This window comes from Theobroma cacao, chromosome 10 (genome assembly GCF_053813885.1).
Source record: "Theobroma cacao isolate CCN51 chromosome 10, ASM5381388v1, whole genome shotgun sequence".
Classification (NCBI taxonomy): Eukaryota; Viridiplantae; Streptophyta; class Magnoliopsida; order Malvales; family Malvaceae; genus Theobroma; species Theobroma cacao.
Genome location: NC_142648.1, coordinates 27516729 through 27542133, shown reverse-complemented (window position 1 = coordinate 27542133; position 25405 = coordinate 27516729). Strand labels below are relative to the sequence as shown.

Genomic DNA, 25405 nt, shown 5'->3' with positions numbered 1-25405 from the left:
AATTTAAAGATATCATGACATGCCATGTGTCACATGGATCACATTACCACAAATTAATGTAGGATATTTATTATTTCAGAAAATGAGAACAATATGGTTTAAAAGTTAGTTTATTTGTTCACACTTGATGATAATTTAATTTATAATTTTATTGAGTAAAATTAAGGTGTAATTCCTATGAAAACAGAACTTATTCATAGAATGTTAGTTGGAAAAAAAATAAAATCATAGAATGTCATATGGAAAAAGTTGAAATCAAAAAAGATGTAGGTGAAATTTATTATTATTATTATTATTTATATCCTTACTCAATGCTAGTGGATAATAAAAGCAACACTTTTGATGTCAACAGTCATACTAACTCAAATTGTTTTGTAAGAAATAGCCTTTAATAAGATTTTTGAATATATATGAAATAATTCATAACAAAAATATTCATAGTTGTTTACATTAACGGTGTAATTTTTACGGGAATAAAACTATTCACAGGGTATTAATTGAAGAAAAAAAATCACAAAGTGTCTTACAAGAAAAGTTGAAATCACAAAAATATAAGTAGAATTTATTTTTTATATTTTAAATCCTTATTCCATGATTATGGATAAAAACAAATAAGATTTTTGAGATCAACAACCATAATAACCCATATTGTTTTGTAAAAAATCGCTTTGAGTAAGTTGTTTGAATCTATGAAATAAATCATACGAAATTATGGATAGCTGTCTATATCATCAATAACTCATATCAATTGGGCACCTGAGCTTCAAGTGGGTCGCTATTTCAATACCTAATAGTCAATTCATACCCAAGGAAGTTGGATGGCATTTTTATTGCAAGGAAAAAAAGAATAAATAAACCAATTAATTTTGTATACTTGGGAAGCATGCTAAACGTGACTCGTTAAAAAAGAAATAATCAATGAGGGCCATTCTACCTAACTTTTACGAAGGTCAATTAATTATATTCTTTTTCTTGTACATACATCATGAACATTGCTAGATCAAGCTTGACTTATCAAGTCAATGTAAACATATGAATGTGAACATATCAGCCATAATCCTAGTGTGAATATGTTGTAGCAGTACTCATATAGTTGGTCCATTAAACTTTCAATATGGTAGGTAGATATTGGTAGTTAGGAAGCAATTAATGTGATCTAGATGTTTCACTTTCATAATTTTCCACTATGATAATAATGGAAAATTAATCAAAATGATGCCAATTAAATTTAAAAATTCATATTATAAAACAAAACTGATAAGACATACTATTTATTAAATAAATACATTACAATGTATAGGTTAAATTTATAATAAGAAGAATTGGAACATCTAATTTAACGATAGATCCATGTAATTATCTGTTCAAAGAGTCATATTCAGATTTTCGTATCTGATTAAAAGAAAATTGACTTCTTGCTTTTTCCTGCTTTATTTTTTTAGATGTTTGCTTTTATTTTGAACAGCAAGGACGAATATTCATGCAGCTAAGGTTATTTATTATTACCAATTTTTTTATTGCTGTTTCTTTTTCTTTTCTCTCTTTCTAAGCTCTTTCTTTCCTTTGTTTTCGTTTCCCAAAATACCCTTAGACAACCATATTAATGTCGAAAACAACCTCTCAGGTTGATATAAATGCATGGCATCTCAGCCTAAGCATGGCACCCTTTCTGCTCATTGCACTACTCCTAGTCTATCTCTTCACACTGACTACTCCTAGTCTATCTCTTCACACTGAATAGCTTCAAAGCTAAGAAAATGGGCCATCCTGCTGAAGTGGAAGTCCTCAGCAAAGCCTTGTCAGGTTCTTCCTTTTCCTTCCTCCAAACTAATTTTATACCATCATATAGCTAGACTACTTAGGTACTGTTTTCCTTTTGAGGCTTTGGTATCATTAAATTTCTTTCTTGGTGGCATATGATAGTGAAACATAGTCATTGAAATTTATGAATTTATTTTTAATTTCTTTTTTTCCCCTCATTTTTACCAAATTTAAAGCTTCAATATCCTTTTTGTCTCCTTTTTCCATTCAGCTTGATTAATTATAATGTCAAAGTTAATGCTATTATCATTTGGCATTATGGGCTTCAAAATGTCAATGATGGCTTTGAAAAGAGTAAAAATTATAAGATTTCTTAATTATTTGTTGACCAAATAATTACCAATTAATCATATCATTGGAGGTGGTCGGTTGGTTTTTACTTTGGAAAAAAATTAAAAAAATTTCTTTATTCCTTTAGGAATTGGAGTTGATGAGAAATCATTGGTATCAATATTGACAAAATCACACCATGAGCACAAGAGATCCATCAGAAGAGGATGTTCCCAGTTCTTCTTTGAGGACGAACGTCAATTTGAGAGGTGGAATGATGATGCTATCAAGACTCTCAAAGGTGAATTCAAGCGTTTTAAGGTATATATATACACACTTCAAAGTTCTAGCTAGCTAGATTTATTTATGTGCATTCAACTTAATTACTATATTTTTGTCTTCTCTTTCTCAGGCTTTTACATTTCATAAAAAAATACTAGAGTCAAATTAATTTTATTTATTTATTTATTTATTTTGTGTACAATGAAAGTTAAAGGGAAACGAGGATTTAAGCCTTGAACTTTAATCAAGTCGTAATTGTTTTATTTTTCTCAACTAACCCAATAAAGGATACTTTTGCATCATATCATTCATCATATTTTAAGCATACTATATGGTTCTTCATTTAACAAGTTCTGATGAATGCCAAGTCTATCAAAATGATATTTTCTTTTTTTTTTTTTATCAAATTTGGTTATTTTATTAACTGTCATAGAAATTAATTTAAAACCTTGACTAAAATAAAGGTATGACCAAAACTGATCGTACAGGTAATAATCTAACAAGATTCTGTCGAAATAAATACATCTAAAAAAATGACTTTGTAGATTAACAATAAAACCAATATCAGAGTTCAAATAAAAATTTTAGATTCTGGTTGTAATACTCTTATTTGTATGAAAAAGAAATTAGAAATGCCTACGGTTAATCATGGACGTTGCATATAATTTGAATTTTTCTTTTCTCTTTTTTTTTTTTTATTTATTTCAGGATGCTGTGGTGCTTTCCCTCATGCATCCATGGGAGAGGGATGCTCGTTTGTTGAAAAAGGCGTTGAAGAAAGGGCCACAGCAATATGGTGTTATAGTAGAAATTGCATGTACCAGATCATCTGAGCAGCTGCTAGGTGCAAGAAAGGCTTACCATTCCCTCTTTGAACGCTCAATCGAGGAAGATCTTGCTGCCCACATTAAGGACAGTGAGCGCAAGGTTTGCAGCATATTTAATTACCTTAGCTTTTCACTTTGGATTATCTAAGCCTCTTTGGGGGAGGTGGTTTCTGATTAGTTTATTTGTTGTTTCAATAGCTCTTGGTGGCACTAGTGAGTGCTTACAGGTATGAAGGACCAAAGGTGAAGGAGGACACTGCAAAATCTGAGGCCAAAGCACTTTTGAATGCAATCAAGAATGCTGATAAAAGGAGACTAATCGAGGACGAGGAAGTCATCAGAATTCTTACAACAAGGAGCAAGCCTCATCTTAAGGAAGTCTATGAACAATACAAAAAAATTTCTGGCAAGAGCATAACTGAGGTAACCTATAGCATACATAACCTTTGGCAATATAAACAATTGGCCTAAAACACTAGCTTTTAACTCTTTTATTGCTTTGTTCAGGATTTTGAAGCTGAGTTGTTCTTGAAAGAAACAGTAGAATGCCTATGCACCCCTCATACATATTTCACCAAGGTAAGATCATTGGGTTCTGTTTGACCGATATTTATGTTATTTATTTGTTTTGATTTGGAAAAGTAAAATATAAATATATATTTAAATGTTCAAGCAAGTAAATCTTTCAATTGATTGTCTTTCTTTCCAGGTTTTCGATACAGCTCTCAGAGTTGATGCGAATGAGGATGCCAAAAAAGCATTGACTCGATTGATTACAACCCAAGAAGCTGGAAATTTTAAGGGAGTCAGTGCTAAATTTGCCCACAAGATAGAAGAGAGGGTCAAGGGAGCTTATAAGGATGTGTTGCTTGGGGTATTAGCAAGAGGGGAAATGAATGGACAAGTTTAAATTCAACTAAATTCCTCTAATTTTATAGTTACATATGCTTTTCTATTTAAAATTTGGTTGTTGTTGGTCATCGCCTATATGTGTGGTATATGTGGTTGTATAAGGGTATTGTATGAGTATTTATTGTCAATTTGATGGTTCCTTAATAAATCAACATTTATTCCTCTTGTTAGCATCTTTTTGCCTTTTTTTCTCTTTTTTTGCTTTTATATTTGTTTCAGCACTCATGCATATAGAAATTTCAAGATAATCTCCAAGAGAGGTTTTGCACCAAACAAGGTCAATTAAGGAGAAGTAGCCATCTCATTAAGGAGTAAACATATTTATTTATCTTAGAAAAAGACATATTTATTTAAAAAAAGCCAAAAAACTGGAAAAATAAAATAGTAAATTGATATAAATTTAATGAAAAATGGCCTCTATATTAAATATACTAGAGTGGTGCCTTGCTTCGTGTGGGAGTAGAATTTTTTATTAAAAATAATTTTAAATTACATAATATTATAAATAAAAATAAAAAATAAAAAATTAATATTAAATTTAAAAATATTATAAATAATAGTAGTAACAATAAATTAAAGATAATTATTTTAAAAAATTGATATTTTAAAAATATTTTCTCATGTCTTACTAAGCAAAATTTTTTATTTAAATAATTTTTATTTTTTGAAAACATTTGACTTTTTATATCTTAATATTTGCTAATATTGATATAATCATATTTTGTTAATTACTATGATTCTAATAGCAAATAAAATTCAAATTGAGAAAGTATAATATATTGAAAGTAATTATTGATAAGCTACATAATTTATATAATAAAATTATTAAAATAAAATGAATATTTTTTTGTAAGTCAAAATAAAATGAATATTAATTTTAATGATGAAATTTTGTAAATTATCTTCAATTTTAATTACTATTTTTTATCTTATGCCTTTATAATTATCCTCCAATAATTTTGGTAAGTCATTATTAACTTTATTCAATTAATTATCAAAAAAATTGTTTCACCTTTTATTTTTATCTTTTTTTAAAAAATAATTTTATAAATTTAATGCATGCATAAAAAAAGAAATTATATAAATAAAAAAAAATCAGCTAATCCTAAAGCTGAGTTGGGGTTGGGTGAATCCAACCCACCACTTCTTTTTTTGTTGAATCCATCATAAACGACGTTGTTTTAACTTATCTAAGTAGGCAACCCCTTTCTCTTCTTTATTTTTGCTCCCTTCTAATTGTCCACTGCCCCTGGCAGCAGCGGCCAACCCCTTTCTCTATACCCTCTCTCTCTTACTCGGTTCCCGGCGCCGTCGCCTCACCGGCCTGGGCCTTTCCAGCAGTGGCTCCCTTTTTCTTTCCCTTTCCTCTTTTCTTCTCTTCCCTTTCCTTCTGCCGCTAGTTTCCTCTCTTTCTAAAAAAGACTAGCCACCGTTGTCTCCTTCCCTCTAACAACTGTATAAATACCTCGAAATCTACCCTATCCGTATCACCCACCTCTCTGTCTCCCAAAAGAAAAACATATTTTTCTTCGTCTCTCTCTGATAATCCATTGAATCAGGTGATTTTAATTCAATAATTCTCATTTAATTTCAGTTTTGTTTGTATTCTTTATGTGTTCATGTTTCTTTCTTCTGCAATTTGTGATCTGAAAAATAAAGAATCTTTGCTAAATTGAATCTAAAATTGATTTATTTTGTATTTAATGTGTTATTTTTGATCTGGGTGTTTTTATTCTTTTAAAAGGTGTTAGATTTAGTTTTATTGGGTGGTGATTTTGAAGGGATTAGATAGATTCTAGCCTTTCATTATTGGATCATGTGTTCTTCATTGCCGTGTTGGCATATGTGGCTGCATAAGAGTATGGTATGAGTATTTATTGTTGCTTTGATGATTCTTTAATAAATCAACATTTATTCCTCTTGTTAGCATCTGTTTGCTTTTTACTCTTTATTGCTTTTATATTCATTTCAGCACTCATACGTATAGAAATTTCAAGATAATCTTCAAGAGAGGTTTTGCACCAAACAAGGTCAATTAAGGAGAAGTTGCCATCTTATCAAGGAGTAAACATATTTTTTTAAAAACAGCCAAAAAACCAGAAAAATAAACTGGTAAATTGATATAAATTAAAAGGAAAATGGGCTTTATATTAAATATATTGGATTGAACTTAATTTGTGTATTTAGCTTAAAGCCTAAATTTGTACTTATCTTAAGGCCTTATAGAGAAGTTAGGGTTTTAAACCGTCTCATTCATATATAAGGTTTGCGGCATGATCATTGTTGCTTGTTGATGTAGTCTTGGAGTTGTTGTAGACGCAAAGTGCATGTCTTTTAAGTCTTAATTATTTGTTTCAGATCAAGAGCGAACTGCTCCATGTTGATGCCAATTACCAACCACGAGCTGCCAGAAATCATGGTGATCGATATCCTTTTGAGGCTTCCTGTTAAATCCCTTATGAGATTTAGGTGCGTTTGTAAATCCTGGTGCTCTTCTTTTCAGACTTCTGAATTTATCACCAACCATAAAAACAAAAATCTCAATCTCCTTTTAATGCTTCATGATGAGGTCCCTTACTTCTCCTTGCTTTCAACTGAAGCGAAAATTAAGGAATATGGTGAACCCGAGGTCGAGTTTAATCTGAAAGTCAAAGAGAATATTCATATGCTTGACTTTGATCAACTCACAGTCTCTGGTCCATGTAATGGCTTGCTTTGTGTGCATGATAATTATAGCATTATCCTTTGGAATCCTTCCACAAGAGAAGTTAAGGTTCTTCCTGAATCCACTATCTCACGACCTCCTGCCACAGATGACACTTATTTTGGCTTTGTCGGGTTCGGGTTTGATCGCAACTCAAATGACTACAAGGTTTTAAGGTGTGTTAACAATTGTGTCCTTGAAGAAGATGGATTTGCTGTGTTGGAATTTATATATCAAATTGATTTATACAGCCTCAGGACGGATTCCTGGAGAGAAATTGCTCATCCTGACGTCTTTGTTTACGATCCTTATTTGTTTAACGCTTATATAAATGGAATTTACTATTGGGAAGCGATGGGTGATGATGATGATCTAATCCTTTCTTTTGACATGGTTGAAGAAGTTTTCTCGACATTATCCTTACCGAATTTCGGTATGTCTAAAGCTGAGTGTTCATGGTGTATTGCTTCCTTTAATGAAGCTCTTGCTACAATTGTTCATCCAAGAATAGGCATGGAAAAATGCTATGATATATGGATCTTGAATGGATATTCGTGGACTAAACAACTTACCATCGGACCTATTCTTGGAGTTGAGATGCCGTTGGGATTCTGGAAGAATGGAGAATTGTTTCTGGAAAGTGAAAACCACAAACTAGTCATGTTTGATCCCTGCACGGGACAGCTTCAAGATTTTGGAATCTACATGAGTCAGGACTCAACGCAGCAGCTAGTTGTTTATGCTGAAAGCATTGTTTCAATCAGGGGAAGTTTAGAGTATGAGGCAAATATAACTCGTGAAGTGCAGGTGTAAGTGTAGAATTTAGTTAGCAATGCTTCAATAATATTGTATTGAGAAGAAGAAAGATGGAGGTGAGGTTGGATTAGAAAATAAACAAGAAAGGATTAGTATTAAATGTCTTTATTGAGTTTATTAATTCATACTGATTTCGGTTGTAAGATTAAAGTATGGTTCCTTTCGCACTATAGAAAACATAATGATATCTCTGTTAATTTTGGTCAGAAATTTCTCCTTGTCTAGATTTGATTTTTCATTAGTAGTGGGCTGCTTTTAAGTTTTGCGTAGATAACGGAATAGAGACCATTGTCAAGATAATCTCTTCCACCCTCTTGTGAAATTAGAGGCAAATAGATAGTGTCCTAAGAATTGCCTAATTCTTTGCTTTCTCATAGAGGCAGAGAAAGGGAGGGCTGGAGTTTGTTATGAGGAATATTGTGCTATCACACAGTTTAAAGCTTAGTTTAGCCATATAATTGACCTTTAGAGTGGTGAACTGGGCTATCTTGCTATGAATCTACTTTTCTGCCAAAACCAATCTGGTTACTTGCATGCATAAAACATTTTGAAACATTTTGATCAGAAAGAATTAACCTACCACAGAGAAAAGGTCATTTATCAAAGACAATAATTCGCAGATGGGGTTTAGTTGTTTTGAATCTGGGAACAATAATACTAGCTGAGAGTTTAATGGATTTTTTTTTTTGAAAAAACAAGAAAGAAAAGAATTTTCCAGACTCCAGACAACTTAAGAAAAAGAAAAAAACTGATAACTTGTGGTTTATCATTAGTATGTTAATTGTAGAGTTGTGCCAGAAGCTGATTCTTTTTTTCTGCAGGCAAAAGAGTACTTTGAGAAGGCCACTTATAATAAGGATGCTGGCCAGTACTATAACTTGGGGGTAATGTACCTTAGAGGGATTGGAGTGAAGAAAGATGTGAAGATTGCTTGTAAATGTTTTATTGTGGCAGCTAATGCAGGTCAAACAAAGCCATTTTATCAGTTGGCTAGGATGTATAAAAAGAATCTTCCTATGGTAAATACTGTGGTTTATGCTTATAGTTCCTGTTTTCTAATTTTCACCTTCTTATGAGTTCTGTATCTTTAAGAATGACATTCTTAAACCCCATTGTACTTAACCTTAAAGGTTTCTTGCTGGGTACTAGAAGAATTTTCCCTTTTGTCATAATTTTCTCCTTGTTAAGTTGCTGGTTACATCTTTTTCATCCATGTTCTAATTTTTTGCCTTGCCCTAATTTCTATTGGGGCTGAGGGTTAACAAATGCAGCTTACAGCAATATGTCAATATTCTCGTTTATCTTTCTATTATAAGCAGAAGATAGGTTTGATTTATCAAGGTCTTTTGAGTACTTAGCATTTGCTTGATTTTGGACCCAAAAGAGGAATTTTGTTCAATTTTCTCTTAAAATAACTTGGTTTTAACTGGTAACTATGTGGTTGCCTGTTATGCCAAGAAGTGCCATACATAGCAAAAGAAATTATTTAAATGCTAGAGATTGTCCTAGAACAGTTGAATGTTACTTTACATGCCATCGGCTAGATTGACTGCTGTCCATGACTGGTATTCTGGTTGTGATAATATCTAATTTCTTGACCTGACAACTTGATGGAAAATGGGACTGCTTTCCTCACTTCTAGCCATGCTTTTCTTTTTGACAGGCTTAAAACAGAAAGGGGAAACAAATTTCTGGGAGTTGTAAAAAAATCTGACTCATAAGTTATAATCAGTTAAAAGAAAAAAAATCTGACTCGTAAGTTATAATCAGTTAAAAGAAGTCACAATAAATATGACTAACCTTTGCTATATTTAATATGTGAATTGTGACATGAGTCTTTTGAATCATGAATGGTTCTAATGTACATAAGATCCCATGTACTTGAATCATACCAAAAAGGTGACGTGGGCAAGGCATTCCTCTTGTATTCTAGGATGGCTGAGCGAGGCTATGAGATAGCACAAAGTAATGCTGCGTGGATCCTTGACAAGTATGGTGAGCACAACATGTGGATGGATGAATCTGGGCTTTGCACTGATGCAGAAAGGCATCAACGCGCTCATTCTTTGTCATGGCAAGCTTCTGAGCAGGGTAATGAACATGCTGCATTGCTTGTTGGGGATGCATATTACTATGGTTGAGTATCTATCTGTAGTCTAAATTGAGAAGACATTATCTGGTTTTAGGATTTGGTTTTCTTGAGTATTGCTTTCTTATTGCTCTGCTGAGGTTTCCCATAACTATATTTTTTCTCTTTTAGGGAACTGTGAGGGATTATGAGTGTGGCGGAAGCTTACATACACGTGAAATCCCAATCTCTAAAATGTATTAGGTCATAATGACTAAGGCTAAGTTGACTTCAGTTGTTTCTTTATTGTTAGGCTAGTTATCTCTAAAAGTTTTAGAAACTTCTAATCCTTATAAAAGTTTCTAATTTCACATTCAAGATATTAATTATTGATAACAAGTTCTGATACTCCAGAACCATCTCTCCATTGCAGTGATGTCGAAAGTTCAGGTAAATCATTGTCATGGGTCATAAATATTATGAATAGATTAACTCTAGCATTTGCTTTTAACTTATACCAGGCCTTCTGTCTGCTTGGGGGTTATGGGCTTGGTTCGTTCTCGTTACTTTTCCATACTTTTTAGATCTTTGTATTAGACACTAAATCAGATCTTTGTATTGTTGTGAAGAAAGCAATGTCTTGATTTAGTTGGTATGCATTGTGCAGAGTCAAAGACATAATATCTGTTCGAGCAGGTCTTAAAAACTTCCATGAGATGGATATTTGAAGTTCTCTCACTCTTACCCTAAGCATAGAGAGCGAAAGTAAGACAAACTTCTCTAAGTCCTTTCCCCTTTTTCCTAGTTATGATAAAGTCTGATATCTTTTAAACTTTATTTGTTTATTTGTTTTATTTATATTGATAATAAGGCATGGCTGTGTACCTTATTTGTCTTGTTAAATTCTGATTTGTTGTATTAGAACTTTCAGCCTCATCGTATAAGAACAAAGCTTTGTTACCTGAAGGATGATGATCTTGATCCCATGTATGTTAAACAAAAGACTTTATCTATGTTTCCTTGAGTTGATTCTTTAGCTTTGTTAGTGTCTTTAGATTATTTTATATTATATTTTACAATCTCATGTTCTCTTGCTTTTTTTGTTTTAGGATTAGCAAACTTGTTTGAGCATCCTTTTTGTTAGAGCAACAGATTTGGATAATGAAGCATTCTTTGTGTAAAATTTATTAAATTTAGTGTAAAATTTGAGATTGAAGGACTATATACTTTTGTAAAATTTGCTGTAAAATCAAAGTTTGATGATCAATATATATTAAAGTTTGCTGTAAAATTTGAATGATTTATACTTTATAAGTTGCTATCTTGTATCTTTTTGTTGCATATTAGAATGTTGTATGTACTGTTATGTACACCTTTTAGCTGCATATTTTAAATGCTGCCATAGGTTTTAGGATTGAGCCATATACTATATGGCTGCATCTTAATTATGTTGCAAAATTTATAAAGACGTGCATTTAAACTTTTCCATACATTGGCTAAGGTTACACTTTTTCTAAGTGCAGCCTTAACATAAGGCAGCTAATTTTTTATCTATGACTGCAATTTTTTCTGTAGCCACAGATCAAAAATGTTGTAGTGTAATTTATATATGATTTAATATTTATGATCTGTGATGCCATTTTTATTATTTTTAGATGGTGGAAGTCAATGTTCCTTAAATTCTCTCTGAAGAATAAAGGTACAACTTCGAAAAGCCTCAAAAATCTGTCAATTAAGGTATAAATTCAAGTGCAACAAGTTATTATCTTTATTTTTGCTAATTGCTTAAGAATTAAAATCTTGTGATGTGGATAATTGATTTGATGGTAGTGTCTTCAGTGATGTTTATGACCAAATTATCTGTGATACATCTTTATCTTGTGATGTGGAGAATTGATTTGATGGTAGTGTCTTCAGTGATATTTATGACAAAATTATCTATTATTCATCTTTATTAAGTTCTCATCATTTGGAACATCGTATGGTTCACTTATCATATCATCTTTTGCTATCAACCATGTTCTACGTTTAACTAAGCTGAATTTTCTAGTGTTTTTCGTAGATCACATGTCAGTTTTTCATTCTTGATTTTTCCAAATTGCCAGAGAATATGGCGGTATCATGAAATTTATTCAAGTTTCCTTCTTAGGGTCCTATCTGTCATCTCCATCAAGATTTCTAAGAGCTAAGGTTGCTGCAAAGGAAGCTGTTTTAGGAGAACTTCTAGGGGTAATTACTCTTGTTTTCTACAACATGAGATTCTAATGTTAGCTATATTATTAATTTATTATAATATAAGCGGTGTGAATCTATATAGTAATAGTTGTGAAATAGTGTTATATAATAACATACACACTTTACATTGAGCACAAATGGGCATTTTTTTCTGTTTTTTGGTTTATTTTCTTATCTGGGGTGTAGTTACATGTAAACAGAATTAGGTTGGAAGGAGATAGAAGTGGTTTGTTTATTTAGCTTTCTAAGTAAGGACAGCCATTTTTAGGATCACACTATCACCAAACCCTCATGCTCCTTTTCAAATCATGGTTTCTATGCAAATGCTAGCATCCAAAAGATAAATTTAGATTTCAACATCACTTTATAACTTTGCATTTGGGATTCAAATGTATAGAAAAATAAAGGTTGGACTGCATTTGTGATTAAAGAAGCTGGCTTGATAGTGATGACTGCCACTAGTCTCTTCTTAGTTGTTAACTTATATTTGTCAATTATGATATTGGATTTTTGAAATGTCTTGTGATCAATATACTTACTTTCCTTTAGACACCCAACTAGACTAAAAGAGCTGAAGCAATGATTAATATCTTGCAGAGTACCAAGTAATGCCTCTTCTGCAATATATTCTTATCCACATGGCAGCAAACTATTTTGGAATTCTGATTGGTGATGTTTGTCCAATCTCCTCTCCTGTTCCCCTTCGGCTTCTTGCTTTGTGTTTGTTCAGAATTTGATTTCTACTTCCTTTTTATGGTTGTTCTGTTTTGTGTCTCCATTTGTTTATAGTTTTCTTTGTGCCATGTTCGTGTCTCTTGGGGCTGAACTTTGTGCTCTTCGGATGTTGTTTTTGTTTCTAGGTTTTGCTATCTTTGTTTCTTTGTCAGTTACTTTGGTTCTGTTTTCTATTCAATAATAGAATGCCATTCAAAAAATATATATTTGCTATAAATTTTTGTAAAATTTGCATGGTTTATACTCTATAGGTTGCTGTAAAATTTGCACCTTTTTGTTGCATATTTGAAGGTTATTTATGTTATTATTATATATGTTTTAGCTGCACATTTTAAATGTTGCTATATGATTTAAGATTGCGGCCATATAGTATATGGCTGCATATTAATTTTGCAATGAAATTCTAGTAAAAATGCAGCTAAACTTTTTCATATATTGGCTAAAGTTGCACATTTTCTAAGTGCAACCTTTTCACCTATGGCTGCAATTTGTTTTGGCAGAAAGGTAAAGAATGTTGTAGTGTGACTGTTTAAGAAAATAATGTTTTATTTTTTGGAAAAGTGAATATGATGATCTGACAAGAGGACTGTTAAACTTTGACAGAGTTCAAATAAAACAGCTTCAACCCATAATACAACATTGGATACTTATAATGGGCATTATCCCCAATCCCCATTCTTGGCCCAATTCTATCTAAAATGTTTTCTTACATTAGCTGTCTATAAACCATTTTAAATCAGATAGCGTCCACGAGAGTTGATACTTGGCCCAATTCTGTCCAAGAGGTTTGGTTTTCTTACATTAGTTGTCCATAAACCACCCAAAGTCAGACACAATTCACGAGAAACAGACCCCAGCCTCACCAGTACATATTTTTCACAATATTCTTTCCTGACACTTTCAACAGCCTGGCAACATCACAACAAATTTGTTGTCACTCTGTTGTTTTAGTTATGACCGTATCTGACATTCATATTTCATGTTTTGTTTTAGTTTATTCATTCATATCATGCTTATACTTAGACATCCATAATGTGTGTATGTTAGTTTATTAAAAATTCAATTTTTACAATTTTTGCCTATAAATTCCCACCGAGAGTGAAAATTCATCATCAAGAATTCTGTTGAATTTGCTTTTACTCTATCAAAAACATGCATAATTGTTTACTTTTGTTAGCTGCCCTGGTTTTTCTTCCATTCACTGTAGGTCAAGCACCTTTTGACCTGTACAAGTTAAGTCTTAGATGGCCTCCTTCTGAATGCAACATTGGCCAACTTAAGTGCACACCGACGGTTCTTAACTATTGGGTTATTCATGGTATTTGGCCTACATATGAGAATAATACAGCAGTCCCCCAGTATGATAAAACCAAAAATTCTTCTGCTCATAATCCTACAAAGGAAAACCAAATTAAGGTATGCAAGTAATGTTTGAATTATTTATATATCTACTAAATTGAATCATTAGTGCTTAAATTTCTCGTAGAATTTCATTTTTATTATCCATTTAAAATTTTAATCTTTTTATTTATGATTTTATGAAATGTTAAAAATATGAGTTTTTTAAGTTAGAGATGAAACTAAAACTTCATTCACAGGCTAATTATACAATTACTCATTTAATTTGTTATTTAAACTTGTGAAGCTTAACTTATTTCTGATTTTTTTTTACTGTTGCACAAAGGCTAAGTTGTCCTCCATTAAAAACACTCTCACACAATTTTGGCCAAGTCTCCGAAATTATGCAAAGGATAAAACAAATCTAAAAGATTGGATCCATGAATGGAAGTTTCATGGCCAATGCTCTGATTACCCAACAGATCCTCTATCATATTTTAACTCTGCCCTATCTCTCAGAAGAAAGAATGACTTAGCAGGTAATATATTTTAAATCCAAATTCATTATTTAATTGTATTTAAATTCATTTAACTTTAAAATACATTTTCTGATCATTATATGTTAATATTATCGTAGGTACTAGAATTCAACCTCGAGAAGAACCATATCAAGCAAAAGAGATTGTAGATGCAGTCAAGCAAATTTTGGGTGCAACTCCTGAAATTACATGCAACACACACCGTCCAAGTGGCATGATCCAACTGCGAGAAGTTCGTATGTGCTTTAAAAGAGCCAAGCCCCCTACTGAACCTAGAGATTGCCCCATCCAGTTTTCTGGTACTTGTAACAAGGAATCTGACCATATAAGGGTGCCTCCTGCTCCATCACCAGGACATTCACAAGTACCATGGCTGCCTATTAATATATTTTTATTGGCTTTTTGTTTAGGAATAGTTATTTAGGTGTTTGATTTTAGTTAGCTTTTCTTTATATGGTAGATGACTGTTCTACTTTTATTAGGTTTAAGAGAAATTAATATTAATTCTCTTTTAGTTTAAGTTTTTCAATGAAATGCAAGCTGCTTATCATGTATGTTATTAGAATCCTTTGGATTTTAATTTTTAATTAAGTTGCTTTGGATCTCAATGTTTAATTAAGTTTCCAAATTAAGTTTGGCATTATATCTTAATTAATTTCTCTGGTGCAAAACAAGTGCTGGATTACCTGTATTTATGATGAGTCTTAAAGCAAAACAAGTCTTATTCTCTTGTCCTGGATTAATGAATTTATTTTGTTCACTTTGAAGAGACTTTGGTTGTGGTTTCATGGACTGGATATTCCTTTTGCATGCTTGAGCAGTGATGGTTTGTTCTGTACAGAGTGTAGGGCAGGTTATGGTTTATTTTTGTAGCGGAGTCCAGTGTTTTTCACTTTTGAGGCCTTGGCTGGGACTGGATTTTTGTTGGAATCTTTGTCATGGTTCATGTGATGTACAGGTTGGTGTTTTTTTATTACTGGGTGACTGATGAGATTTGATTTTGTTCTTAGGGATGTTGGGTTGGTGTGCTTGAATCTGTGTACAGCAAGTCAAAATCCTTTTGTAACAACTCAGATGGTGAACTGTTTGTTCCCTCTGCCATTAATTGATATCTAATTTTCAAAAAAAGAAACTTTCTTCTATCTTGTGGGCATGTCTGGCTGTGATTACTTTCAACTTTCCAGCTTCTTAGGTATGTAACCAATCAAATCAATGCTTTGAGTGCTGCATCAAAACAAATAATCTTGTTTCGAAACCAGAAAACAATTATCAATTGAAATAGAATCTTAACAATCTTATCCTGTTGAAATATGTCTGAGGGTTGTATAAGCATTCTATTGTCTCTTACAAGAATAACTTAGTTTTAAGATCTTAAACGGAGTAATAGAAGAGTTAGATTTTAGTGTTTTCGTCAATGTTTTTTTTATTGGCAAAGAGTTAAATATCACTCTTGCCAAAGATTATCAGCATTCTTGATTGCATTAAAATGTGCTTTGGCCTCAGATTTTGCAGTGTTTTCTTTCACCTTTGGTCCATCATACCTATCAGCTCTCACAAGTAACACAAAGAGCTGTTCAAAGAACATGAACTTATACCTGGGAGTGAGCATTTCAATTCACCAATGCTGCTCACAAGAGAGTTGGTAGATTACACTGGAACACATACTAAGCAGTTTGAAATGCATGAGAGTGAAAAGATTATCTTGATAGACAATATTATACATTGTTTTATCAATCCAAAATTCAAAAGGAAACAAAATAGGAATCTTTCGAAAAAAACCTTAAATTACTAGGATAATAAAAGGTGAAATTACTGATCAAAATGCATTGATCTTCCAATTGAAATCAATATCATTAAATAAACACAATAAACACATTGAATACTAATCATTTCTTGTTTATTTTCTAATCCAACCTCGCTTCCATCTTTCTTCTTCTCAATACAATATTATTACAGCATTGCTAACTAAATTCTATACTAACAACTACAAATTATAAATATCTATGTTTTAAAATTTTTAACATTAAATTTATTTATTAACAAAATGATAACATTTGACTCTTTGAAAGATATAAAATCTTGACCGTCTAACAATTATAAGTCTTATAATATATTTTTATGTTTATTTATTTTTTTATTAGTATATAAAAAGGAAAAATTAATAAATTCCTAATAAGTAGTTGTTAAAATATCAACAAAATTGTACAAATTATCCACAAAGAAACATTAGGAACTTACACTTGGTGACGCAGTGCAACTGTCTACATCCAAAAGAATCATTTAAAAATCATTTTGAATATAATTACAATTTAACACACTTCTAATCCAACACTCTTTCTTCAACTTACATATAAATACCGAGTCTCTTCCCCTCTTCTCTTGGTCTACTATAAAACTTTCTTTTATGTTATAGCCATGATTAGATTTGCTGCTTCTAGGTCTTCCTCATTCATTTCTTCTTCCTCAAATTCATTATACTATTGGGTTAATTTTACTTTAATTAATACTGCTAATATTTATGAACTCTAACAATACATCCTTGTTTCATCAGATAAATTAAATTATATGGTTCGCAACAAATATTTTTCTTATTTTAAAAGAGACAACAAGGAACTTAAGAGACAATTTCACCAACTTTAAAGTAAAAATTCCCAGGAAGTTCATCATATTTACAGCAAATTTAATGGGCCATTGCCACAATCCCTATTGGCTGGGCAATCTTCTAGTTCTACATCATATTTACAGCATTAATTAATGCGAGACATCAGACTATATCAGGAAAAAGCTAAAGAGACTTGGTAAACTAAATTGTCTTGAATGCAATGATGTGCAGTTGGGGTTCTGCAATGGGTGCATCCCATGTCCCTTAGGAAGGTAAATTGATTGTTTAAAGAAGCTAGTTCCAGCATTCGGCAATTGTAGGATTTGCTTTTGTTGAAGTTTTTTGAGTTTTCATGATCGGGAATCCGAGCAAAGTTGAAAGGTAAAGGAAAATAGGGGATAGCTGAATGATTCTATGGGCATGGGCTCTGATTTTGGATTTGTGTTTGATGAGGAAATGGCAAAATATATTTCCCATTGATGATGTATGTTTTGGCATCAGGTTTAGAATTAGTTGTTAATTTGATGAATAAGTAGGTACATTTGGATTAAGATTAGTGGTTTTTGATAAATTGGATAGGACTCTGTTTGATCAGGGGCTCGATTTCCCTTTACAATGCTTTTGTCGTTTGGAGTTGTTAAGTCCTTTGTAAGTGTATCACTCTTTTTCTCTCTATAACCTAATTTCTTATGCCACTAAAAATCTTTTATCTTCAAAATTTAAGATTTGTTTTGACATTCAAGCTTTCAGAATTAATAAAATTTTTACTTTTCAAAAAAAAAAAAAAATTCATGAGTAAAAAAAGATGGATATGCTAGAGTTTTATAAATATTGTACACAACTAAAATTCAATAGAATGTGATAAATGAGAGGTTTTAATTTATAAATTTTAAAATAAAATATATTTATGATCGATCATGAAGTGGGTTTTAACAACTTCCAACTGAATATTTTATTAAATATTTTTCAATTAATTGCATAATTTAACCTAAAATGAAAAGCATATATATATATTAGTCTTGTCAGCAATTGCAACACAAGAAAATTTATTATGAAATAATAAATCCTGGTCTATTATAGCTTCCTGTGTATCTTGTTGGACACAGTAATTATAGCTTGTGAAACTAATAAACAATTTACTTAAAGGCTATGTATGCAAACAAAAAATTTTATGAAATCAGGCGATGAGACACATGAAAATAATCTGCAATCAAATTTATCATTGTTCAATAGTAAATTAAGTTTGCACCTTTAATTGTTGTTCATCATGCTTCTTCGCGGCTTTAAAGTGAGATTCGAGGAGCTTTCCCAGAGATTTTCTTTATTATTCTTGGTTTACCAAACTGTCAATCTCTTTGTTGGAGATCACAGGAGGCAGGATAGCCATAAAAAGTGTTGTTTACTCTGAATCTTTGAACACTACTCATGTTTTTGAAGCCTGCTTACAAGTGCACTTTACGAGTTTCATTTTCCTCGTACTCTCATTTTCTCCTGATTGGAACAATGCTTTCAGCATAAACAACTAGATGCGTTGTGTACTTAGGCATGTGGATTTCAAATTCCTGAAGCTTACCAGTGCTGAGATCAAACATAACTAGTTTACTGTTTTCACTTTTCAACAATAATTCTCCATTCTTCCACAATGCTAACGGCCTCCAATCTCCAAGAATAGGCCCAATTGTAAGTTGTTTAGTCCATAAATATCCATTCAAGACCCATATGTCACAACAATTTCCCATGCCTTCCACCAACATTCAGCCTTAGACATGCCGAAATTCGGAAAGGGTATTGTCGAGAAAACTTCTTCAGCCATGTTGAAAGAAACGATCAGATAACTACCATCATCACCACCAACCACTTGCCAATAGTAAATGCCGTTTATGTAAGTGTTAAACATTACAGGATTAATTCGGAAGTTAGGATGAGGAATTTCTCTCCACGAATTCGTATTGAGGCTGTATAAATGAATTTGATGTGTGGATTCTGACTGGAAACGGTGAGTAACCTTGTCTAAAATCTTGTAGTCATCTGACTTGCTATCAAACCCAAACCCAATGCAAGAAAAATAAGTGCAATATGCAGAAGCAGGCCGTGAGATACTGGATTTAGGAACAACCTTAACTTCTCTCGTAGAAGGATTCCAAAGGGTAATCCCACAGCCATCATCCAAACAAAGTAAGCCATTGCATGGACCAAACATCGTGATTGGTGCACTACTACTAATAGAGACAGGCATAGGGATATTCTCTTTGTCTTTTAGATTAAGCTCAACACCAGATCCACCATGTTTTTTAATTTCTGTTTCAGTTGAAAACAGGGATAAGCAAGGGACATTTTCAATATGCTTGACGAGGAAATTGAGATTGTTGTTTTTATAGTTGGTGATAAAATAGGAGGTTTGAAAAGAAGAGCACCAGGATTTGCGAACACACTTAAATCTCACTAGAGATTTAACGAGAAGCTTCAAAAGGATTTCCATCACAAGGGTTTCGGGTAATTGCTTGTCAGTTCTTGGCATCGACATGGAGCAGTTCTTCGTTTTTTTTTCTGAAACAAAAGATTAAGACTTGAAGACTTCAACTCAAAGGATACATCAACAACCAACAAAGATCACGCCGCCATGCAAACTTTATTCAGGAAATAAGAAGGTTTGAAACCCTCTACTTTTCAATAAGGCTCATAAGGTAACTGGAGAAAAAATTCAATGTGAGAAATAGACGAATTTACACTTAAATATTCAATTCAATAATAAAAAATTAACACTTAAAAATAAATTAATTAGGGAAATTGAGAGATATCCGACAAGAAACTTTTGTCAAGCCAGGGGTCCATCAAAGCGTAGGAGCATAATATTTTTGATGTGACACTCTTTATTTCTTATAATGCAATCCTTTTCCAATTAGGCTAAGTTTAATCTATCTTTTTCATAGAACCATGGATTTTCATTTTAAGGAACACTTGATACAATCTGAAAGAAAAATGATTGAAAGCAAACTCATTTGTAGTTTGGATATCTAGCTAATTAAACTCCAAGTCCAGTTCCATGTTCAAAGAACTGGTGAATTTGTCCAGTTTCTTCATCAGCAAATACTTTAAAGATTTGAAAACCCCATTATCTTGTAATGTCATGTTACTACTATTTAGTGTATTGGGAGACAAGATTTGAAGAATACTATCATAGAAGCACAAAGACCCCATGCTCTTGCAAATTGAAAATCATAAACCTACGTGTGAAAGATTCTCAAAGAAGGATAATAGTCTGTAAATCAAACTTAAAAAATTAAAAAATTATAATAATTATGTTTACAATAGAAAGATAATTTGATCTAGAAAATGCTTGATATGTACACATGACACTATATTTGGTTAAGTAAAAAAAAAAAAAAATTGATCTTATGTAATATCATAAGATCAGGAGATCAAAGGTTTCTGTCTGTCATCAAATATATCACACCTTAAGATTAGTTTTTGATATTTCAGTCTCACATATAGCAATATAGAACATAATCAACTACCTATTATACTAACAACAATGGTATCAGTAGAAATAACCTTCCAGGGAATTCAACTAAAAGAGATAACAGTAACAGTTCAAGAACATTAAACAACAAGTTTCCTCATGATCAAAGAAAAATGATTCAACCAAAAAAAGGAAAGAGAAAAGAAAAACAATAACATCAAGAGTGAAGAAAACCAAATTGGCATAGTTCCTTAGGATTTGAGGCTGCATGTTTCTTTATGCAAGAAGTAAAGGCATGCAAATGACTGCATGTTAACTGAGAGCATCGAAAGCAATACAAGAACACCAAGAATAGTTCAAGAATCGATAAATTAAAATGAAAAAAGACCTTTGCAATATCATTCTTGGTTTGCAAAGCAAAGAATGATTCATTGGAACTTCCAAGAAGTGAAGGTGTGAAATTGTAAGGACTTTCCAGACACAGAACTTTTAAAACACATGGAATCATGAAAAAAATATGAAAATCATGCAAACAAATGGAAGAAAGAGTTGTTACCTTGTAAATGCAGTTTTCCTTGGAGACAATGTGGGTGCTGTTAGAAATATTTGATAAGAAAGAAAAAACTTCAGAAATCTTCAGAATACAACACACTTATCAGAATTGTAAAAATTGCAATGTAAGAACATTGTTTATATAATAAGCCAACATATACGTCTTTTAAGATAAAGAGCTGTTGTCTTTTATAATGTAACTTTTCAAATAGTTGTTTCCTTTCATAATATAACTACTCAAAAACTATATTTAATAAGGGAACTTTTTTCTAACTCTATAGTCATGACTTTTCATCAATGAGCACTTTTCATAAATAACATTTTATTATTTTATTATTTTCTAAACAATTCAGGAGCATAAATATAAACATTTGGATGACGAATTTCTCTCCAGGAATCCGTATTTAGGCTGTATAAATGAATTTGAAATATAATTTTCGACTTGACATAGTGAAAAACATTCACTAAAATCTTGTAGTCATTTGACTTGCGATCAAACCCCGAACCCGATGCAATAAAAAGAAGTATGAGATGTGGAAGGAGGACTTGAAATGGTGGATTTAGGAAGAAGCTTAACTTCTCTCGTGGAAGGATTCCAAAGGGTAATCCTATAACTATCATGCAAATAAAGCAAGCCATTACACAGACCCAACCCAGTTTGTCTTGTAGGAATATGGATATTCTCTTTGACTTTTAGATTAAATTCGCCAGGTCCACCATGTTTCTTAATTTTTGTTTCAATTGAAAACAAAGAGTAGTGAGGGACTTTGTCAACATACCAGATGAGTAGATTAAGGTTGTTGTTTTTATGATTGGTGATAAAATAGGAGGTCCGAAAAGAAGAGCACCAAGTTTTGGAAACACACTTAAATCTCATCAGGGATTTAACGGGAAGCATCAAAAGAATTTCCATCAACAGGGTTTCCGGTAATTCCTTGTAGGTAATTGGCATCAACATGGAGCAGTTCTTCATTGTTTATCTGAAACAAAGGACTAAGACTTGAAGACTTCAACTCAAAGAATACATCAACAACCAACAAAGATCATGCGGCTGGAAAACTTTAAAACCCTCAACTCTAGGTTTGGGCTTTCCATTAAGCTAATATATTTAATGAATTTAATAGAAATAAAAGAAAATAGTAAAAAGAATTGTATTTACACTTAAATCCTTAACTTAATAAGTGTTTGTGTCAAACAAAGTTACTACTCTTCCTAATCATTATGTTGGTGAATAAATAAATAAATAAATAAATATTTTTTATTAATTTAAATAAAAATTTCATAAAAGGAGAAAATTGAATATATCAGAGCTTTATAATCATTTTATACAATTAAAATTTAGTAGAATGGTAAATAAGAAATTATCATCTTGTTAATGCGTAAATTTAAAAATAAAATAGATTTATGATCAGTGAATGGGATTTTATTTTTTTGGACAAACTTTGAGACTAATCTTGGTTCTTCACAATGGGTTATAATTTTTTTTCTCTTTAGTTTGAAAAATAAAAACTTTAAATATAAAAAATATATATTTATCATTAAATTAAATATTTAAATCAAAATATATATTAACTATTTTTATTATCACTTTATTTAATTTAGCATTATACCACTAGGATACTTCAAAACTGTGCCTTGACTTCCATCTCAACGAGGAAGCCAGAAGTTTCAATTTATCATTAATCTTTTAAGTGGCTTAATTACATTACCTTATTTTTTATTTGGAAAAAATGATGTGGTATAATGAAAAGGTAAAAGTTGATGGGGAAAATGAAAATGTTTGATTTTTCGTAATGATTTTGAAGGGAATATTATCACTTGAGGACACATGGAATTAGAGTTTTTTCTTCTATCGTGTTATCCTCAATTGTTCCAACTGAATATTTTATTAACCATTTCTCAACAATTTGTTTCAAAATTAAAAGTACGATAATAAAATTAAGTCAATTGAATCATTAATGGTAAATTTGATCCAACCACAATAACAACTGAACGAAATCATCACGGAATTGCTAGTATATGTATAGCTCTCTTTGTTGAAATGTGCAAATTTCTTTCTGAATTACATTGCTCTTTGTAGCATAGGATTGTCAAAATTTAAATGATAATCAACATGTTTTTGAAAAGATACACCAGGAAAAATAAATGGCATGCACTGATGTTAATCAATTGAAATCTCTTCTCTTAGTCTGCTATAAAACTTCCTTTTATGCTATGGCCATGATTAAAGCAAAAATTCCCTGGAAGTTCATCGGAATATTTTACAGGATTAATGTGAGACACCTAACTATAACTTAAGAGTATCAACCTTAATGGTAATGATTTTGATGGGCCATTGCCACAATAAAATAGTTGTGGCAGTGCTAAATCTTAGAAGCAACAACATAAATGACACATTTCCCTATTGCGTGGCCAATCTTCCAGTGCTACATCATATTTACACCAAAAATTCACTCAAGATTACATGAACTTTAAACTTGGAGTGAGCATCTCAAGATTACTGCAACTGCAATCCTTTGTAGTTTACAATTGTATCTATTGCTTTATCACACAAAACTCAAAACAGCCGACATTATGAAAATCTACTAATTTAAAATTTATTTATATCTGTTAAATAAAAAATTGGCTAAAAACTAAATCTAATATAACTAAGACAAGATAAAGGTTAAATTTCTAATCAAAATCAACAAAGATGTCAGTATGTTTTCTAGTGCAAAAGGAATCATATTTTGATTTTACTACCAAAATCAGTAGTATTTAATAAATACAATAAACACATTCAATACTACTCACCTCCATGTTTCTTCTTCTCAATACAATAGTATTGAAGCAGTGGAAACTAATTTCTTCACTGGCAACTTCACTTCACGAGTTATATTTGCCTTATATTCTGAACTTCCCTTGATTGGAACAATGCTTTCAGCATAAACAACTAGCTGCGTACTGCACATTGGCATGTGGATTCCAAAATCCTGAAGCTCTCCAGTGCAAGGATCAAACATAACTAGGTCATGGTTTTCACTTTCCAGAAACAATTCTCCATTCTTCCAAAATCCCAACGGCCTCCCAACTCCAAGAATAGGCCCAATTGTAAGTTGTTTAGTCCATAAATATCCATTCAAGACCCAAATGTCATAGCATTTTTCCATGCCTCTTATTGGATGAACAATTGTAGCAAGAGCTTCATTGAAGGAAGCTATATACCAAAAACACTCAGCCTTAGACATACCGAAATTCGGCAGGCATGATGTCGAGAAAACTTCTTCAGCCACGTCAAAAGAAAGAATTAGATCACCACTATCATCAAACGCTGGCCAATGGCAAATTCCATTTATGTAATGGCAAAATCCATTTATGTAAATGTTAAACAAATACTTAAGACGATCAAAAGAGACCTTAGGATGAGGAATTTCTCTCCAAGATTCTGTACTTAGGCTGTATAAATGAATTTGACTTATATATTTGAACGCGATAATTCTCTCTTCATCGTGGACACGATTAACAACATTCACTAAAACCTTGTAGTCATCTGACTTACGATCAAACCCGAGCCCCATGCAATAAAAATAAGTACTACCTACGGAAGGAGGAAGAGAGATAGTTGATTCAGGAAGAAGCTTAACTTCTCTCGTGGAAGGATTCCAAAGGTTAATCCTATAACCATCATGCAAACAAAGCAAGCCATTACATACACCAGACACTGTGAGTCGTGACCTACTGCCGCTGCAGATAGAGACAGGCATACGGATATTTTCTTTGATTTTCAAATTAAACTCGACATTAGGTCCACCATGTTTCATACTTTCTGTTTCAGTTGAAAGTAGGGAGAGGTGAGGGACCTTAAAACCCCCGAAAAAACCCTTGAAGAGGAGATTGAGGTTGTCGTTTTTATGGTTGGTGATAAAATAGGAGGTTTGGAAAGAAGAGCACCAAGATTTGCAAACACACTTGAATCTCATTAGAGATTTAACGGGAAGCCTCAAAAGGATTTCCATCACTAAGGTTTCTGGCAATTCCTTGTCGGTAATTGGCATCGACATGGAACAATTTTTCGTTCTTTATCTGAAACAAAGGATTAAGACTTCAAAGGCAAGATCTCTGCGTTTGCAACAACTCAAAGAATACGTCAACAAGCAACAAAGATGATGCCGCAAGGCAAACTTTATTGACGGAATAGTTAAGAGAATTGTATTTACATTTAAATGCTCAATTTAATAAGTGTTTGTGTCAAACAAAGTTACTAT

General features: G+C 32.0%; 5 protein-coding genes across 7 annotated transcripts; 3 read left to right on the top strand and 2 right to left on the bottom strand.

Annotated features, from left to right (window-relative positions):
- Positions 1-1683: 1683 nt before the first annotated feature.
- Positions 1684-4285, top strand: LOC148760566 (annexin D4-like). The gene is made up of 6 exons (XM_088802566.1): positions 1684-1803; positions 2240-2412; positions 3082-3300; positions 3399-3623; positions 3708-3779; positions 3910-4285. The coding sequence occupies exons 1-6, from the start codon at positions 1758-1760 to the stop codon at positions 4108-4110; spliced, it is 936 nt and encodes a 311-aa protein (XP_088658692.1). The 5' UTR covers positions 1684-1757; the 3' UTR covers positions 4111-4285.
- Positions 4286-5316: 1031 nt separating this feature from the next.
- LOC148760565 (F-box/kelch-repeat protein At3g23880-like) lies at positions 5317-8804 on the top strand. Its single transcript, XM_088810690.1, has 3 exons — positions 5317-5671; positions 6471-7625; positions 8454-8804. The coding sequence occupies exons 2-3, from the start codon at positions 6490-6492 to the stop codon at positions 8518-8520; spliced, it is 1203 nt and encodes a 400-aa protein (XP_088666816.1). The 5' UTR covers positions 5317-5671; positions 6471-6489; the 3' UTR covers positions 8521-8804.
- Positions 8805-9734: 930 nt separating this feature from the next.
- On the top strand, positions 9735-15155 carry LOC18587349 (ribonuclease 1-like). Of its 3 annotated transcripts, none has more exons than XM_088810693.1 (7): positions 9735-10465; positions 10632-10687; positions 11356-11437; positions 11806-11929; positions 12533-14086; positions 14355-14547; positions 14646-15155. In XM_088810693.1, the coding sequence occupies exons 5-7, from the start codon at positions 13823-13825 to the stop codon at positions 14969-14971; spliced, it is 783 nt and encodes a 260-aa protein (XP_088666819.1). In that variant the 5' UTR covers positions 9735-10465; positions 10632-10687; positions 11356-11437; positions 11806-11929; positions 12533-13822; the 3' UTR covers positions 14972-15155. The 3 variants fall into 3 exon arrangements, with proteins under 3 accessions (XP_088666819.1, XP_088666817.1, XP_088666820.1); XM_088810691.1 differs by having other exon boundaries at positions 10623-10687; XM_088810694.1 differs by lacking the exon at positions 10632-10687.
- A 3702-nt stretch (positions 15156-18857) lies between these two features.
- LOC148760564 (F-box/kelch-repeat protein At3g06240-like) lies at positions 18858-19673 on the bottom strand. Its single transcript, XM_088810536.1, has one exon. It carries the CDS (start codon positions 19671-19673, stop codon positions 18858-18860), a length of 816 nt encoding a protein of 271 aa, XP_088666662.1.
- Positions 19674-23971: 4298 nt separating this feature from the next.
- LOC108663667 (F-box protein CPR1-like) lies at positions 23972-25201 on the bottom strand. The gene has a single exon (XM_018128913.2). It carries the CDS (start codon positions 25199-25201, stop codon positions 23972-23974), a length of 1230 nt encoding a protein of 409 aa, XP_017984402.2.
- Positions 25202-25405: the final 204 nt, after the last annotated feature.

Coding starts and splice junctions, on each gene's coding strand:
- LOC148760566 (XM_088802566.1), top strand. CDS start 1,758: ATGGGCCATCCTGCTGAAGTGGAAGTCCTCAGCAAAGCCTTGTCAG. Junction 1,804..2,239: donor CCTCAGCAAAGCCTTGTCAG/GTTCTTCCTTTT, acceptor TTATTCCTTTAG/GAATTGGAGTTGATGAGAAA. Junction 3,301..3,398: donor TTAAGGACAGTGAGCGCAAG/GTTTGCAGCATA, acceptor TTGTTTCAATAG/CTCTTGGTGGCACTAGTGAG.
- LOC148760565 (XM_088810690.1), top strand. CDS start 6,490: ATGTTGATGCCAATTACCAACCACGAGCTGCCAGAAATCATGGTGATC. Junction 7,626..8,453: donor ATAACTCGTGAAGTGCAGGT/GTAAGTGTAGAA, acceptor TTTTTTCTGCAG/GCAAAAGAGTACTTTGAGAA.
- LOC18587349 (XM_088810694.1), top strand. CDS start 13,823: ATGCATAATTGTTTACTTTTGTTAGCTGCCCTGGTTTTTCTTCCATTC. Junction 14,087..14,354: donor CAAAGGAAAACCAAATTAAG/GTATGCAAGTAA, acceptor TGTTGCACAAAG/GCTAAGTTGTCCTCCATTAA. Junction 14,548..14,645: donor AAGAAAGAATGACTTAGCAG/GTAATATATTTT, acceptor ATATTATCGTAG/GTACTAGAATTCAACCTCGA.
- LOC148760564 (XM_088810536.1), bottom strand. CDS start 19,673: ATGTCGATGCCAAGAACTGACAAGCAATTACCCGAAACCCTTGTGATG.
- LOC108663667 (XM_018128913.2), bottom strand. CDS start 25,201: ATGTCGATGCCAATTACCGACAAGGAATTGCCAGAAACCTTAGTGATG.